At 44.8% G+C, this 16,257-nt stretch overlaps 1 protein-coding gene across 1 annotated transcript in view; it reads right to left on the bottom strand.

The window, feature by feature from the left end:
* Positions 1–295: 295 nt before the first annotated feature.
* Positions 296–16,257, bottom strand: part of preb (prolactin regulatory element binding) — a 61,226-nt gene continuing 45,264 nt past the window's right edge. The window contains exons 7-8 of the mRNA XM_043695210.1: positions 11,762–11,921; positions 296–2,577 (exon numbers count right to left, since the gene is read on the bottom strand). Of these exons, the coding sequence (XP_043551145.1) occupies positions 2,483–2,577; positions 11,762–11,921 (255 nt within the window). The 3' untranslated portion in view covers positions 296–2,482. The remainder of the gene's footprint in view (positions 2,578–11,761; positions 11,922–16,257) is intronic.

The raw sequence follows: 16,257 nt of genomic DNA, 5'->3' as shown, positions 1-16,257 counted from the left end.
CTCTTTCTCACTACAGATGCTGCTAGACATGTGCATTTTTGCATGTTTTGTTCTTTTACTCTACATCTTGCTAAGCTCCTCTTGAAATACCTACAGGACTTTCAGCAGTTTCATGGCATTTCAAAAAAGGAATGAGAAAGGCCCATGAGGAAAGAGACATTCACATGGATAAGGAATGTGGTGGAATGTGGTCACAATCTGGGATGAAGGGGCTCTGTGGTGGACATGGGAATGCAAGTTCTGAGATTCTGTCAGCAATAATTCCCTGAATCATGCAATCAGACAGACAAGACACTTCGTCTGTTCTGCTTTAATTTACATCATCTTGTTCTGTAAAAAAAACATCTCAAATACCAGGACATTAAAAACAAACATTCTGATGCATTTTTTTTTGAAGTAGTTATAATCAGGATGGGGTTACAAGTGCTGGAGAAAGAGACATTTCTAGTCAGTTATCCATGGCCAGCATCACGCATTTCCTAACAGAAGGACAGTATAGTTTGAAGCTCCCCCTACAGTTGACTTTACTCCATTTCCCAAGGCAAGTACAATACAGGTTAGATAAAACTCCTTTAACACCGCCCCATCAAACACTGGACAGGGCCAGCACAAGGTTAGACACAGAGTAAAGCTCCCTACACTTTCGCCATTAATTCCTCTCAGGGCAGGTCCAGCACAGGGTTAGATACAAAGTAAACCAGCCTCTACATTGTTCTGGTCAAACACTCCCAGACAGGTACAAAGTAGACTCCTTCCCTCCACATTGTGCCCATCAACACTCCCAGGACAGGTCCAGCACAGGGTTATGTACTGCTCAGTTCTGACAGAGGGTCACCAGAGGTGAAAGGTTACCTGTGTATTTTCTGCCTGCAAATACTGACAGACCTACTCAATTTCTCCAGCACTTTGTCTTTCTTCCCTCTATACTGGTGAATATGGAGATTAGACCATCCTTAACCTACAGAACCCACCCTCAAACTGAATCTGGACACCCAGAGCAGGTTTAGTACTAGGTTAGCTGCAGACTCCATGCTGTTCCCATTAAAATCTCCCAAGACAGGTAGAGCACAAGGTTAGATAGAGTAAAACTCCCTCTAAATCATTAATAAAAACAGGAAGTGCTGAAGAAATTCTGCAGGTCTGAAGCATCTATGGACAGAGAAACTGAACAAACCATTCCAGTGTCATATGAAGAAGAGTCATATTAGACTCGAAATGTTAACGGTTTCTCTCTCCAGTGATGGAATCCGATCTGTGATTCTCCAGCACTTGCCATTATTATTTAAGAATTCCAGCATCCACAGTATCTTGCTTTGGTTTTACAGCTTCCGCTGTACTGCTCAGATCCTGCCCTTTCACAGCAGGCAACAGTAGGAAAGTGCACATAGTCATCAAGTAAGGAATTCCCTCATGATAGGTGTCCAGATTCAGTTTGAAGGTGGGTTCTATATTTTAAGGATGGTCTAATCTACATATTTACCAACAATATTAAGCTGCTGTAATCCCGTGATAGAGCCTTCAGTCTGAGGCAGGCTGAAACATACAATGTTGCCTTATTAAAATATCATGTTGGTTAGAGAGTTGATAAAGAACATTAGTTCAACAAATATTTTCTGGGATTTACGTTGATGTGTGAGCATATTAGTCACTGATAACAAGGAGCACAAATCATGTAACAACTTCACCCTCTTAAATCCCAGCACCAAGACCCAGGTTCCTCACATCTAATGCCAGAGGCCTCATAATCTCACTCACAATTATACCCTTCGAGCAGTTTGGATGGTGAGGGAGAAGGGGAAAATAATCAGTGTGAGGTTGTTGGGGAAACAGCAGGGCAAGAGAAAAGATGCCATGGTAACACTCTCAAGTTGCAAATGCTGTGAATGTTTTTAAACATCAATATTTTTAAGCCTCTTAAACACCATCGCTGAGCATGATTAATTTTGAGTAAATGGGGAGGGAGTTCACTGAATATTCTTATGAAATTCTGTCAGCTGCCAAACCGCAATATCACAGAACAAATTCCATGGACATCTACTGCAGATCCACCTGTACCACAGACAATAGCATTCATTTTAGAAAATCCTCAACAGAACAGAAAAAATCAAAAATTAGGGCAGGGTGAGTGGGGGAGGGGACAGCATTGGGCAATGGGAAAAACGTGAGGAATAGTTAGGAGTACAGAGGGGGAGCTTGTGATGGAAGGATCAATGAAGTCAGAGGCAATCCATCAGATATCTAATTAATGTCAATTCAGATATACTGTCTGTCCGGAGCATAGTCTGAAGGGGTCTGTACAGAGCGATTTGCAACTCCAGGCTATGCAGAGCTATGAATAGTGGTGTCATACAGTGTATGACCCAATTTCACAGACACTTTGTGTTGAAGCTCACAAGAGCTGCTGGTTACTTGAGAATGTCTTTCTGCCCAGTATTGCTCAGATCAGATGTAAACCGTAGCAGCATCATCCCGAGAAAGGAGCTTACAACAGCCCTGGAAACAGATGCTGCAAAAGGACGATTGTCAGCACGATGATCAATCCACACAGAAGCAAGACTACCCAGATCGGGAACATCTCTGAAAATCAAACAAAGGCAGTTATTCATCCATTCCAGAACAAAACGGAACAAAGTTACAACATATTCAACTAAAGACTACACCACCATCATTGAAGCACTCCTCCATTTATCGTCATCCAGCATAGAGAACAGACCCTTCAGTTCAACCAGTCCATGCCAAACATAATCCCAAACTAAACCAGTCCCACCTGCCTGCTCCTGGCCCATATCCCTCCAAACATTTCCTCTTCATGTATCCATCCAAGTGTCTTTTAAACATCGTAATGGTACCCACATCCACCACTTCCCCAAGAGGTTCATTCCAATGGGAACCACTCTCTGTGTAAAAAATTCACCTCGTCTTTTTAAAATCTCTCTCCTCTCACCTTAAAAATGCGCACCCTCGTCTTGAAATTCCCCATCCTAGGCAAAAGACAACTACCATCAACTCAATGTATACCTCTCATTATTTCATAAACTTCTATCAGGTCACCTCTCACCAACACTCCAGCAAAAAAAAGACTCAGCCTATCCAGCCATTCTTTATAACTCAAATCTTCCACACCTGGCAACATCCTGGGAGATCTCTTTGAACCCTCTCCAGATTGATGACATCATTGTATAACTGGGAGACCAGAACTGGGCATAATATCACAGAAGAAGCCTCACCAATGTCCTGGACAACCTCAACGCAACATCAGGATTGGGAATGGGGAGGGAGCCCAGAACTATATAGAGGATGGGAGCGGAGGCTGGGGAAAGGGTAGATGGGATGGTAATAGGTGGATGCAGGTAAGGGGTTATTGTGATTGGTCAGTGGGAAGGGTGGAGTGGATAGGTGAGTAGGAAGACAGACAGGTTAGGACAGGTCGGGAAAGCGAGGAGGAGGAGTGGGGCTAGACATGGGATAAGGCTGGGGGAGGAGGGACTTTAAAACTGGTGAAGTCGATGTCAAGGCCATTGGGCTGTAAGCTTCCCAGTTTCCGTTTGACCTCACTCTGACAGTGGAGGAGGCCAAGGATGGACATGTCGCTGGGGCAGTGGGAGGGGGAATTTGTGTGGATGGCAACCAAAAGGTCAGGTTGGTCAGTGCGTCCAGAGCATAGAAACTCCACGAACTGGTCCCCAAGTCTGCATTTGGTCTTGCCGATATAGAAGAGATCACATCAACTGCAATAAATGATGTGCAGTTGAATCTCTGTTGGACCTGAAAGGATTGTTTAGGGTCTTGGACAGAGGTGAGGGGGGAGATGTTGCACCTCTTTCAGGGCAGGGAAAGGTACTGGGTGTGGTTGAGAAGTTGGTGGGAAGTGTGGAGTTGACGATGGAGCTGTGGAGTGAGCGGTCCCTGTGGAAAGCAGACAAGGATGGGGAAGGAAATATCTTTTTGGTGGTGGGGTCTGATTGTAGGTGGTGGAAATGTTGAAGGTCGATACATTGGATTTGAAGGTTGGTGGGGTGGTATGTGAAGGCTAAGGGGTCTCTATCCTTATTGTTATTGGAGGGAAGTTTGAGGGCAAAGGTTTGGGAGATAAAGGAGATACGGTTGAGGGCATTCCTAATTTATTGAGGAGGGGAAACTACGGTCCCTAAAGTAGAAAGATAAATGAGATATCCCAGGTGTAACGCCTCATCCTGGGAACAGATGCAGTGGAGACAGAGTAATTGGGAGTATGGGATAGCATTTCTACAGGAGCGTGGGTGACAGAAGACGTAATCGAGGTAGTTGTGGGTAGTCAGTGGGTTTCTGGAGATGGCGATGGAGGTGTCCAGGAAGGGGTGGGAGGTGTCAGAAATGGTCCAGGTGAATTTGAGGGCAGGATGGAAGATGCTGGTGAAGTTGATGAACTGTTCGAGCTCCTCATGGGAGCACGAGGCAGCAAAGATGCAGTCATCAACATAGCAGAGGGAGAAGTGAGTATGAAGAACAATGAACATTGCAGCACAGGAACAGGCCCTTCGGCCCTCCAAGCCTGCGCCGATCCAAACCCTCTATCTAAACCTGTCACCCATTTTCTAAGGGACTGTATCCCTCTGCCCCCTGCCCATTCACGTATACCTCTGTCGAGATATCTCTGTCAAAATACATCTTAAATGATGCTATCGTGCTCGCCTCTACCACCTCCGCTGGCAACGTGTTCCAGGTGCCCACCATCCTCTGTGTAAAGAACCTTCCAAGCATATCTCCCTTAAACTTTTTCCCTCTCACCTTGAACTCGTGATCCCAATTAATTGAGTTCCCCACTCTGGGGGAAAAAAGCTTCTTGCAATCCACCCTGTCTATAGCTCTCATGATTTTGTAGACCTCAGTCAAGTCCCCTCTTAATCTCAGTCTTTCTAATAAAAATAATCCTAATCGAGTCAACCTCTCTTCACAGCTAGCCCCCTCCATACCAGGCAACGTCCTGGTGAACCTCCTGTGCACCCTCTCCAAAGCATCCACATCCTTTTGGTAATGTGGCAAACAGAACTGTACGCAGTATTCCAAATGTGGCCTAACCAAAGTCTTCTACAACTGTAACATGACCTGCCAACTCTTGTACTTAATACTCTGTCCGATGAAGGAAAGCATGCCGTATGCCTTCTTGACCACTTTACTGACCTGCATTGTCACCTTCGGGGTAGAATGGACCTGAACACCCAGATCTCTCTGTACATCAATTTTCCCAAAGACTTTCCCATTTACTGTATAGTTCACTCCTGAATTGGATCTTCCAAAATGCATCACCCCTCACTTGCCTGGATTGAACTCCATCTGCCATTTCTCTGCCCAACTCTCCAATCTATCTATATTCTGCTGTATTCTCTGACAGTCTCCTACACTATCTGCTACTTGCTAATCAGACCACCTGTACCTGCCTCCAGATCATTTCTGTATATCACAAACAACAGTGATCCCAGCACAGATCCCTGTGGGACACCACTGATCGCAGTTCGACATTTTGAGAAACTCCCTTTCACTACAACTCTCTGTCTCCTGTTGCCCAGCCAGTTCTCTATCCATCCAGCTCGTACACCATAGACCCCATGTGACTTCACTTTCTCCATCAGCCTTCCATGGAGAACTTTATCAAATGCCTTACTGAAGTCCATATAAATTATATCTACAGCCCTTCCCTCATCAATCAACTTTGTCACTTCCTCAACGAATTCTATTAAGTTGGTAAGACAGACCTTCCCCGCACAAACCATGCTGCCTATTTTCTTCCAAATGGGAATAGATCCTATCCCTCATTATCTTTTCCAGCGGCTTTCCTACCACCGACATTAGGCTCACCCGTCTATAATTACCTGGATTATCCTTGCTACCCTTCCTTAACAAGGGGACAACATTAGCAATTCTCCAATCCTCCGGGAACCTCACCCATGTTCAAAGATGCTACAAAGATATCTGTTAAGGCCCCAGCTATTTCCTCTACCGCTTCCCTTAGTAACCGGGGATGGATCCCATCCGGATCTGGGGACTTGTCCACATTAATGCCTTTTAGAATACCCAACACTTCCTCCCTCCTTATGCCGACTTGACCTAGAGTAATCAAACATCTATCTCTAACCTCAACATCCGTCATGTCCCTCTCCTCAGTGAATACCGATGTAAAGTACTTGTTAAGAATATCACCCATTTCTTTCTGACTCCACGCATAACTTCCTTTATCCTTGAGTGGGCCAAACTTTTCTCTAATTACCCACTTTCTGCTTATATATGAATAAAAGGCTTTGGGATTTTCCTTAACCCTGTTTACTAAAGATATTTTATGACCCCTTTTGCCCTCTTCATCACTCGTTTCAGATTGGTCCTACTTTCCTGATATTCTCCCAAAGCTTCGTCTGTCTTCAGTCACCAAGACCTTCTGTACGCTTCCTTTTTCCTCTTAGCTAGTCTCACAATTTCACCTGCCATCCAAGGTTTCCTAATCTTGCCATTTCTATCCCTCATTTTCCCAGGGACATGCCTGTCCTGCACGTAACAGGGACTGCTCCGTGAATCCTACAAAGAGGCAGGCTTGGCACAGGCCCATGTGGGTGCCCACGGCTATCCCTTTGACTTGTAGGAAGTGGGACGAATCAAATGAAGAACTGTTGAGGGTGAGCAGCAGTTCTGCCAGGCGAACGAGGGTGTCAGCAGAGGGGGACTGATTGGGCTGACAGGAGAGGGAGAAGCGGAAGGCTTTTAATCTGTCCGTGTGGGGATTACAGGTGTAAAGGGCCTGTAAGTCCATGGTGAAGGTGAGGTGTCGGGGGCTGGGGAAGAGGTGGACGGTGTTGGCTGGGAGTTTCTGGACCAATGGGGAAAGACCAGAATTGCGGTACGAGGAGGTGGTGAGCTCGGTGGGGCAGAGACACTGGGTCAACCATGGCAGAAACAGACAGTATGGGGTTGGGGAACTGTCAGGTTGGAGGCTGCAGTCGGGAGATCTCCCAAAGTGATGAGATTGTTGATGGTCTGGGAGATGATGGCTTGGTGATCAGAGGTGGGATCATAGTCACGATAGGTGGAGGTTTCAGAGAATTGGTGTCTGGCCTCAGTGATGTAGAGGTCAGTCTGCCAGACCAACACGGAGCCCTGTTTATTGGAGGGTTTAATAGTGAGGTTGGGGTGAAATGAAGGAAGTGGAGCGATTGGAGTGAGTGAGAAGGGTGGAGAGATCCAAAAGATTGATGTTGCGGTGGCAGTTTGAGGTGAAGAAGTTGAGGATAGGAGGCTGGGGGTTGGGATGTCTTGTTGCTGTAATTTAGAATGGCCAATCCACCTAACCTGCACATCTTTGGGCTGTGGAAGGAAGGTGGAACACCCTGAGGAAATCCACACAGGCACGAGGAGAACGTGCAAACTCGATACAGACAATTGCCCGAGGCTAGGATTGAACCTGGTGCTGTGAGGCAGTGCTAACCACTGAGCCACCGTACTGCCAGCGTTGTTGGAGAGAATCCTGAGGGACAGGATGTACATGTATTTGGAAAGGCAAGGACTGATTAGGGAAAGTCAACATGGCTTTGTGAGGGGGAGCTGTGTCTCTTTTTGAAGAAGTGACAAAGAGGATTCATGAAAGCAGAGTGGTGGACATTGTCTATATCGACTTCAATAAGACATTTGACAAGCATGAATGACTGGTTAACAAGGTCAGATCACATGGAATACAGGGAGAACTAGCCTTTTGGATACAGGATTGGTTAGAAGGTAGGACACAGAGGGTGGTGGTGGAGGGTTGCTTTTTGAAATGGAGGCCTGTGACCAGTGGTGTGCTTCAGGGATTGGTGCTAGGTCAGTTATTTTGTTATTTATACAAATGATTTGGATGCAAATATAGGAAGTATGGCCAGTACATTTGCAGAGGACACCAAAATTGGTGGTGTAGCAGACAACGAAGAAGTTTCCCTCAAAGTATAATGGGACCTTTATCAGATGGAGCGATGGGCCGAGGAGTGACAGATGAAGTTTAATCTAGATAAATGTGAGGTACTGCATTCTGAAAAAGCAAATCAGGGCAGGATTAATACACTTAATTGTAAGGTCCTGTAGAGTTTGGGGCAGCATGGTGGCTCAGCAGTTACCACTGCTGCCTTGCAGTGCCAGGGACCCGGGTTCGAGTCCCGCCTTGGGTGACTGTCAGTGTGGAGTTTGCACATTCTCCCCGTGTCTGTGTGGGTTTCCTCCGGGTGCTCTGGTTTACTCCCACAGTCCAAAGATGTGCAGGTCAGGTGAATTGGCCATGCTAAATTGCCCATAGTGTCAGGTGCATTAGTCAGGGGTAAATATAGGGGAGGGAAATGGGTCTGAGTGGGTTTCTCTTCGGAGGGTTGGTGTGGACTTGTTAGGCCGAAGGGCCTGTTTCCATACTGTAGGGAAATCTAATCTAACAAAGAGACATTGGAGTGTAAGTTCATAGCTCCTTCAAAGTGGAGTCGCAGGTAGATAGGATAGTGAAGGCGGCATTTCGTACGCTTTCTTATATTAGAGCATTGAGTACAGGAGTTGGGAGGTCATGTCATGGATGTACAGGACATTGATTAGGCCACTGTTGGAATATGACATACAATTCTGGTCTCCCTGCTACAGGAAAGATGTTGTGAAACTTGAAAGGGTTCAGAAAAGATTTACAAGGATGTTGTGAGGGTTGGAGGATTGGAGCTGTAGGAGAGGCTGAACGGCTGGAGCTGTTTTCTCTGGAGAGTTGGAGGCTGAGGGGTGACCTTATGGAGGTTTACAAAATCATGGAGGGCATCGATACGGTAAATAGTTTTCCCCAGGGTAGCTGAGTCCAAAACTAGAGGAAATAGGTTTAAGATGAGAAGGAAAAGATTTAAAAGGGACCTAAGAGGCAACGTTTTCAAGCAGACAATGATGTGTGTATGGAGTGAGCTGCCAGAGGAATTGATGGAGGCAGGTACAATTACAAGATTTAAAAGGCATCTGGATGGGTATGTGAATAGTTAGGTCTTGGAGGGATGTGGGCTAAATGCTGGCAAAGGGAATTATAGATCATGGGTTTGGGGCCGGTGTATTCAGATGGATAGAAAGCTGACTGGTAGAGAGGAAATTAATTGGTCCTTTTCAAATTGGCAGGCAGTTACTGGTGGGGTGCCACAGGGATCAGTGCTGGAACCCAGCTACTCATTATATATTAATGATATGGATGAGGGAACAAAATGTAACATCTCAAAGTTTCCAAGTGACACCAAGTTGGGTGGGAGGGTAAACAGACGAGGATACAGAGATCCTTTGGCATAATCTGGACAGATTGGGTGAGTGGGCCAATCAATGGCAGATGCAGTATTACTTGGATAAATGTGAGGCTATTCACTTTGAAAGCAAAAACAAGGTGGCAGGTTACTACTTGAATGGGGAGAGGAGAGTGTACAGTGGGAGCTGGGTGTCCTTGTGCACCAGTCGCTGGTGCTTTGGTCTCCTTTTCTGAGGAAGGATGCTCTTACTCTTGAGGGAGTTTTCCCACGCTGATTCCGGGAATGGTGGGACTGACGTATGAGGAGAGAGTGAGTAGGTTAGGATTGTTTTCACTGGAGTTCAGACGAGTAAGGTGGGGGGGGGGGGATCTCATAGAAACTTCTATAATTCTAACAGGATTAGACAGGGTACATGCAGGGAGGATGTTCCCTTTGGTGGGTGTGTCCAGAACCAGGGGTCACAGTCTGAGGATTCGGATGGATCACTTAGGATGGAGATGAGGAGACATTTCTTTATTCAAAGCGTGGTGAGCCTGTGGAATTCATTACCACAGGAAGGAGTTGATGCTAAAACATTGAATGTATTCAAGAGGCAGCTAGATATAGCACCGGGGGGGGGGGGCAAATGGGATCAAAGGTTATAGGGAGAAAGCGGATTAGGTTATTAATTTGGATGGCAAAAGTGAGGACTGCAGCTGCTGGAGATTAGAGTTAAGAGTGTGGTGCTGGAAAAGCACAGCAGGTCAGGCAGCATCCAAGGAGCAGGAAAATCGACGTTTCAGGCAAAAGCCCTTCATCAGGAATGAGGCTGGGAGCCTCGGGGGTGGAGAGATAAATGGGAGGGGGGATAGGTAGCTGAGAGTGCAATAGGTGGATGGAGGTGGGTAAAGGTGATAGGTCGGAAACAGGTGAATCCACATTGATGCCATGGGGTTGGAGGGTCCCAAGGTGGAAGATGAGGCGTTCTTCCTCCAGGCATCTGGTGGTTAGGGAGTGGCAATGGAAGGGGCCCAGGATCTGCATATCCTCGGCAGAGCGGGCGGGGGAGTTGAAGTGTTCGACCATGGGGCAGTGGGGTTGGTTGGTGCGGGTGTCCCGGAAATGTTCTCTGAATGAAGCGCTGTGTGGGTAGGCGTCCTGTCTCCCCAACGTGGACGCCTTAAATAAAGTGCCACACAGGAGGCTGTTCATTGTGTTAGGGACAAGGTACTAAAACCGATAGAAGATTTGGCTGAGAATAGAGATAAAGCAATCTTTTTCAGGATGGCAGCCGGTGACTAGCGGAGTACCACAGGGGTCCTTGTTGAGAGCACAAGTATTCATGCTGTACATTAACAATCTGGACCAAAGAACGGAGGGCACTGTTGCTAAATTTGCAGATGACACAAATGTATGTGGATGGACAGATGGTGTTGAGGGAGTGAGAAGGCTGCAGAAGGACTCGGACAGGCTAGGAGAGTGGGCAAAGAATTGGCAGATAGAATACAATGGGGGAAAGAGTGAGGTTATGCACTTTGGTAAGAAGATTAGGGGCATCACCTGCTTTCTAAATGAGAAAGGTTGCATAAATCTGAAGCACAAGGGGACTTGGGAGTCTGAGTTCAGGATTCTCTGAAGGTTAACATGTAGGTTCAGGTGGCAGTTTGGAAATCAAATGCAATGTTAGCATTTATTTCTAAAGGGTTGTAATACATGACAAAGATGTACTACTGAGGCTGTACAAGGCTCTGGTCAGAACTCATTTGGAATATCACGAGCAGTTTTTGGCCCCGTATCTAAGGAAGGATGTGCTGGCCTTAGAGGGGTTTTAGCGAGTTTTGAGAAGATTAGAGAGGTGCCAGAGAAGGTTTACAAGAATGTTCCTAGGATTGAAGGGCTTGTCATATGAGGAGCAATTGATGGAGTTTAAAAGGATGAAGGTGGATCCCTTCAAGAATACTGTGAGGTCTGGATACAGTGGATGTGGAGAAGATGTTACCACTAGTAGGAGAGACTAGGATCCAAGCTGACATGAAGAGGAATTATTTTACCCAGAAAGTGGTGAATCTGTGGAACTCATTGTTGCACGTGACTCAGGAGGCCAAGTAATTGAGTATATTTAAGACAGAGATAGATAGGTTCTTGCTTTGTAAGGAGATTAATGGTTAAGGGGAATAGAGCAAGACAATGTTGTTGAGAAACATATCAGCCATGATTGAAGAGCAAAACACTTGTTGGGCTGAACAGCCAAATTCTGCTCCTATATCTTAAGGTCTTATAGAATAATCAGACTGAAACCAGTCAGATCATCAGGAAGCATCTCATTTCTATCAACATCCAGTGGAAAGTGTGGGCAATGAGCAGATACCTCATCTTCCTCAATGGTTCAATACTGTGTCAACACAAGCTTTCTGAAATCAGATAACAATTTCTAACCTAAGTAAGAAAGCAAAGGCTAATCAACTGAAGATAGGAGTCAACATTTGTACCTGGAAGAGGAAACAAGATAACTAGACAGAGAAAAAACTCTTTTGACTTACGCCTGCGTGGCAACAGATGTACTTTACACCGACTGTCTACGGCTACACTCAGCAATGCGGCCTCATTTTTTCTAGTCACCTCCTTCATTGGACCCACATCGGGCAGAAAGGCCAAGTCCGTCACCACAATTCCATGTGTTTCCTTCACGTAGTAAACTTGCTGTTGAAGAAGTTAAAATATTTACTGTAAATCTGATTATTTTTACTGCTCCATCTCCATTCTGGTTTTATTGCTAATGTAAATCTGTACCCTCTGGTTACCAATCCTTCTGCCATTAGCTTTCATCTTATTCACTCCATAGACATCGAAAGTGTCCTCAAAACTGTTCAATCTTTCACAATAGACAGGAGTACTTTGCACTTGATACTACTTTTGCACAGGCAGAATATGTATGTACAACTATATCTGATACCTTTTCAGCAAGTGGCAGGAACTAAAGTGCTTTACCAAGTTTCTTTGACACCCTCTCCAAAGTTTTGACATTCTTCCTACCTGACTGTGGCCAGAATTAAAGACAAAATACTTCAGCTAATTTACAAAGGTTTGACAACACTATTTTCTTATCTTTTATTCATTCATTGGATATGGGCATCACTGGCTAGGCCAGCATTTATGAGCCAATTTTATTGTCCTGGGGAAGGTGGGGATTAGCTGCCTTCTTAGACAATTATTGCTTGTGGCATGGGGACACCCACAATATCTTCAGGGTAGAGGGGAATTCTAGGATTTTGACTCAGTGACATTGGAGATACATTTCCAAGTCAGGATAGTGAGTGGCTTGGATGGGAAATAACAGATATATATGCTGTCCTTCTTCTAGATGGTAGAGAGTGTGGGCTTGGAAGGTGCTATATGTACAGCCTTGGTGTACTTCTGCAGTGCACCTAGCACATGATATATACTGCTGCAACTGAGCATCGCTGGTGGAGGAAGTAAAAGTTGGAGCTGCTAGATGGCGTACCAAATAGGTTGCTTTGTTCTGGATGATGTCAAGCTTTGCGTGCTGTTGGAGCTGTCCTCATTCAGAAAAGTGGAGAATATTCCATCTCATTCTTGACTCATGCCTTGTAGATGGAAGGTTGACTTTAGGGAGTTAGGCGGTGAGTTATTCACTGCAGAATTTCCAGCCACTGACTTACTCTTGTATTTATACAGCTGATCAATTTTTACTAATTCATTGGAATGTCAACATAGCTATTGCTGTGGGATAATCCAGCTGCTGTTACTACTAGACTAGTCATATCACAGACTGGATTCTTTTTATTCCTACTATTTTCTGTCCATTAACAGTTTTCAATACACATCAGCACATTTCTCCAAATCTCATGTGCTCTAATATTTACTTGTCTCTTGTGCAAAACCTTATTTCAAGTTTTCTCAAAATCAAAGTACGAACTGGTTCCTGCTAATCTATTCTATTAGGTACATTCTCAAAACACCAGGGTGATTTGTGAAAAATAATTTCCCTTTCATATTGACTTTGCTCAATCCTACCAATATTTCTAAGTGTTCTATTATCACATTTTTACAATAATCCTTTATCTCTCTAACAGGACTACACAGAGCAAAACTGAAAGGATGCACCCAGTGATCGGGGAATCCAGAAGCATATCAAAAGATACAGGATAGGCCATTTAGGACTGAAATGAGGAGAGATTTCTTCGCAAGTGGTGACCTTGTGGAGTTTTCTGCCACAGAAAGCAACTGAAACCAAAACATCAAATGCTTTCAAGGAGGAGATATAGGGATCAAAGGGTATGGGGTACACAGTAGGATGATCAGCCATCACCATATCCAAGGGCGGCACGGTGGCTCAGTGGTTAGCACTGCTGTCTCACAGCACCCGGGATCCGGGTTCAATTCCCGTCTCTGGTAACTGACTGTGTGGAGTTTGCACATTCTCCCTGTGTCTGCGTGGGTTTCCTCCGACAGTCCAAAAATGTGCAGGTCAGGTGAATTGGCCATGCTAAATTGCCTGCAGTGTTAGATGCAGTCGTCAGGGGTAAATGTGGGGGGTGGGTGTGGGTAGGTTGCTCTTTGGAGGGTCGGTGTGGACTTGTTGGGCCGAAGGGCCTGTTTCCACACTGTAGGAAATCTAATCTAATCTAATAACCGTACAAACTCTAAGGGCTGAATGGCCTACACTTGGTCTTGCTTTTGAGGATATATTACAACATTTTTTCTTGTGACTGATGTTAAACTAACAGGTTTGTATTACTAGCTTTCTCTCTCCCTTCTTACATAACTAGTGGGGTTACATTTGCCAAGTTCCAATCTGTAGGAACCATTCCAGAGTTGACAGAACCTTGATAGATGACCATGAATTTTTCTCTACAACCATCTCTTTTAAAACACTGGAATGGAAGTCATCAAGCCCAGGGGATTAATTTACTTGAAGTACAGTATCAAAAATTTCTCAAACAGGCTAGTCAGTAGCTTGAGCTTGCTTTGCCACACGATGAGATGCTGATCTGATTATAGTCACTATCTCCATGGTTGTTTCCTATACTCCTTGAATCCTTCAGTAGTTAAGAATCTACCTTATTCAACTTTAAAACTATTCAATGACACAGGCATTTTTTTTCCACGTTGTTTACTTTTAGAATGTGGACTAAAGGAGGAAGATACTGCTTTGAGCCAATGAGACTGTGCAGAGGTTTTAAACAAATCTCCTGACTGGAGCACACTGAGTTGTACACAACAGTGCACCCTCCTGGAACAGTGAGGAAAAGGCAGACACCACAGAGACAATCTAACAGAAAACTGATTGATAACACACACTGATTGGTGCCCGATTCAGTTATAAAGGCTCGTGTAACGTCAGTCCATCAGATAACCACTAAGCCTGCAAAGAGAAAACATTAAAAATTCTATATCTTCTGTTTGGAGTTACTAGAAAATCTACAGTATCTCCAACTCGTGTTTCTCTGCAAATCCCCTACTGGAGAAAGAGTAAAAGACCCCCAGAAACAGTGAAAAGATGAATTCTCAACCAGTGAGACAGACAGCAACAGTGCACAAACAAACTCATCTCACTGGGAAAAAGAAACTCAAAAGGAATTGAAACAAAGGGAAAGAAAGTAACTCATTGAATCATGTGGTCCAGACTGGTGCTATTAAACTGTATTTCCCTAATCTTTCCGTTTGTTTTTCACCCTTAATATCTATGTTTTCTTTATCTGTGTCTGTCTGTCTGTTTGAGAAGGGAAAATTTAAGAAGAGATCGAGTTTAGGTCATACAGTTTCTAAGTTACCCAATTCACATTTCTTAACTGTCCTTGATAAAGACAATTTGTTCATCATAAGTGCCAGTAAGTGACAAAGAGATGAAGGTAGGTGAGGACCTGGAAACGATTATTAATATGAAAGAGCTAGTATTGGGTAAGCTAATGGAGCTCAGGATAGATAAGTCTCCTGGCCCTGATGGAATGCTTCCCAGGGTACTAAAAGAGATGGCGGGAGAAATAGCAGGTGGACTGGCTGTAAGTTCCCAAAATTCACTGGATTCTGGGGCAGTCCCAGCAGATTGGAAAACAGCAAATCTGACGCCACTATTTAAAAAGGGAAATAGACAAAAGATGGGGAATTATAGACCAGTGAGCTTAACCTCTGTAGTGGGGAAAATGCAGGAGTCTACTTTCAAGAAAGAAATAGCAGAGCATCTTGATGGAAACTGTCCCATTGTACAGATGCAGCATGGATTCATGAAGGGAAGGTCATGCTTCACAAATCTTTTGGAATTCTCTGAAGGCATTTCAAGCAAGGTGGTCAACGGAGACTCAGTGGATGTGGTTCACCTAGATTTCCAAAAGGCCGACAATGTGCCGCACATGAGGCTGATGCATGGTGTTAGGGTTAAAGTATTAGAATGGATAGAGGATTGGCTGACTAACAGAAAGGAAACAGTGGGGATAAATGAGTGCTATTGTGGCTGGCAATCAGTGACTAGTGGTGTGCCTCAGGGATCAGTTATTCACAATTTATATAGATGATTTGGAGTTGGGGACCATGTGTACAGCGTCAAAATTTGCCGATGATACCAAGATGAGTGGCAGAGCAAAGTGTGCAGAGGACTGTGAAAGTTTGCAGAGGAACATCGAATCATTGAGGGAATGGCAAAGGTCTGGGTCATCCATTTTGGTTGGAGTAACAGAAAAATAGATTAGTACTTGAATGGTGATTTGCAGAGGGACCTGGGTGTCCTTGTGCGTGAATCGCAGAAGGTTGGTCTGTAGGTACAACAGGTAATTTGGAAGGCAAATGGAATTTTGTCCTTCATTGCTAAAGGAATTGAGTTTAAAAGCAGGGAGGTAATGTTACAACTGCACAAGGTGCTGGTGAGGCCATCACCTGTGTGCAGTTTTGGTCTCCTTACTGGAGAAAGGATGTACTGGCACTGGAGGGGGTGAAGAGGAGGTTCATGAGGTTGGTTTTGGAGTTGAGGGGGTTGGCTTATGAGGAGAGACTGAGTAGACTGGAATTATATTCATTGTAA

Source organism: Chiloscyllium plagiosum, chromosome 9, assembly GCF_004010195.1.
Source record: "Chiloscyllium plagiosum isolate BGI_BamShark_2017 chromosome 9, ASM401019v2, whole genome shotgun sequence".
NCBI lineage: Eukaryota > Metazoa > Chordata > Chondrichthyes > Orectolobiformes > Hemiscylliidae > Chiloscyllium > Chiloscyllium plagiosum.
The sequence above is the reverse complement of the archived record's forward strand: the minus strand, read 5'-3'. Positions and strand labels throughout refer to the sequence as shown.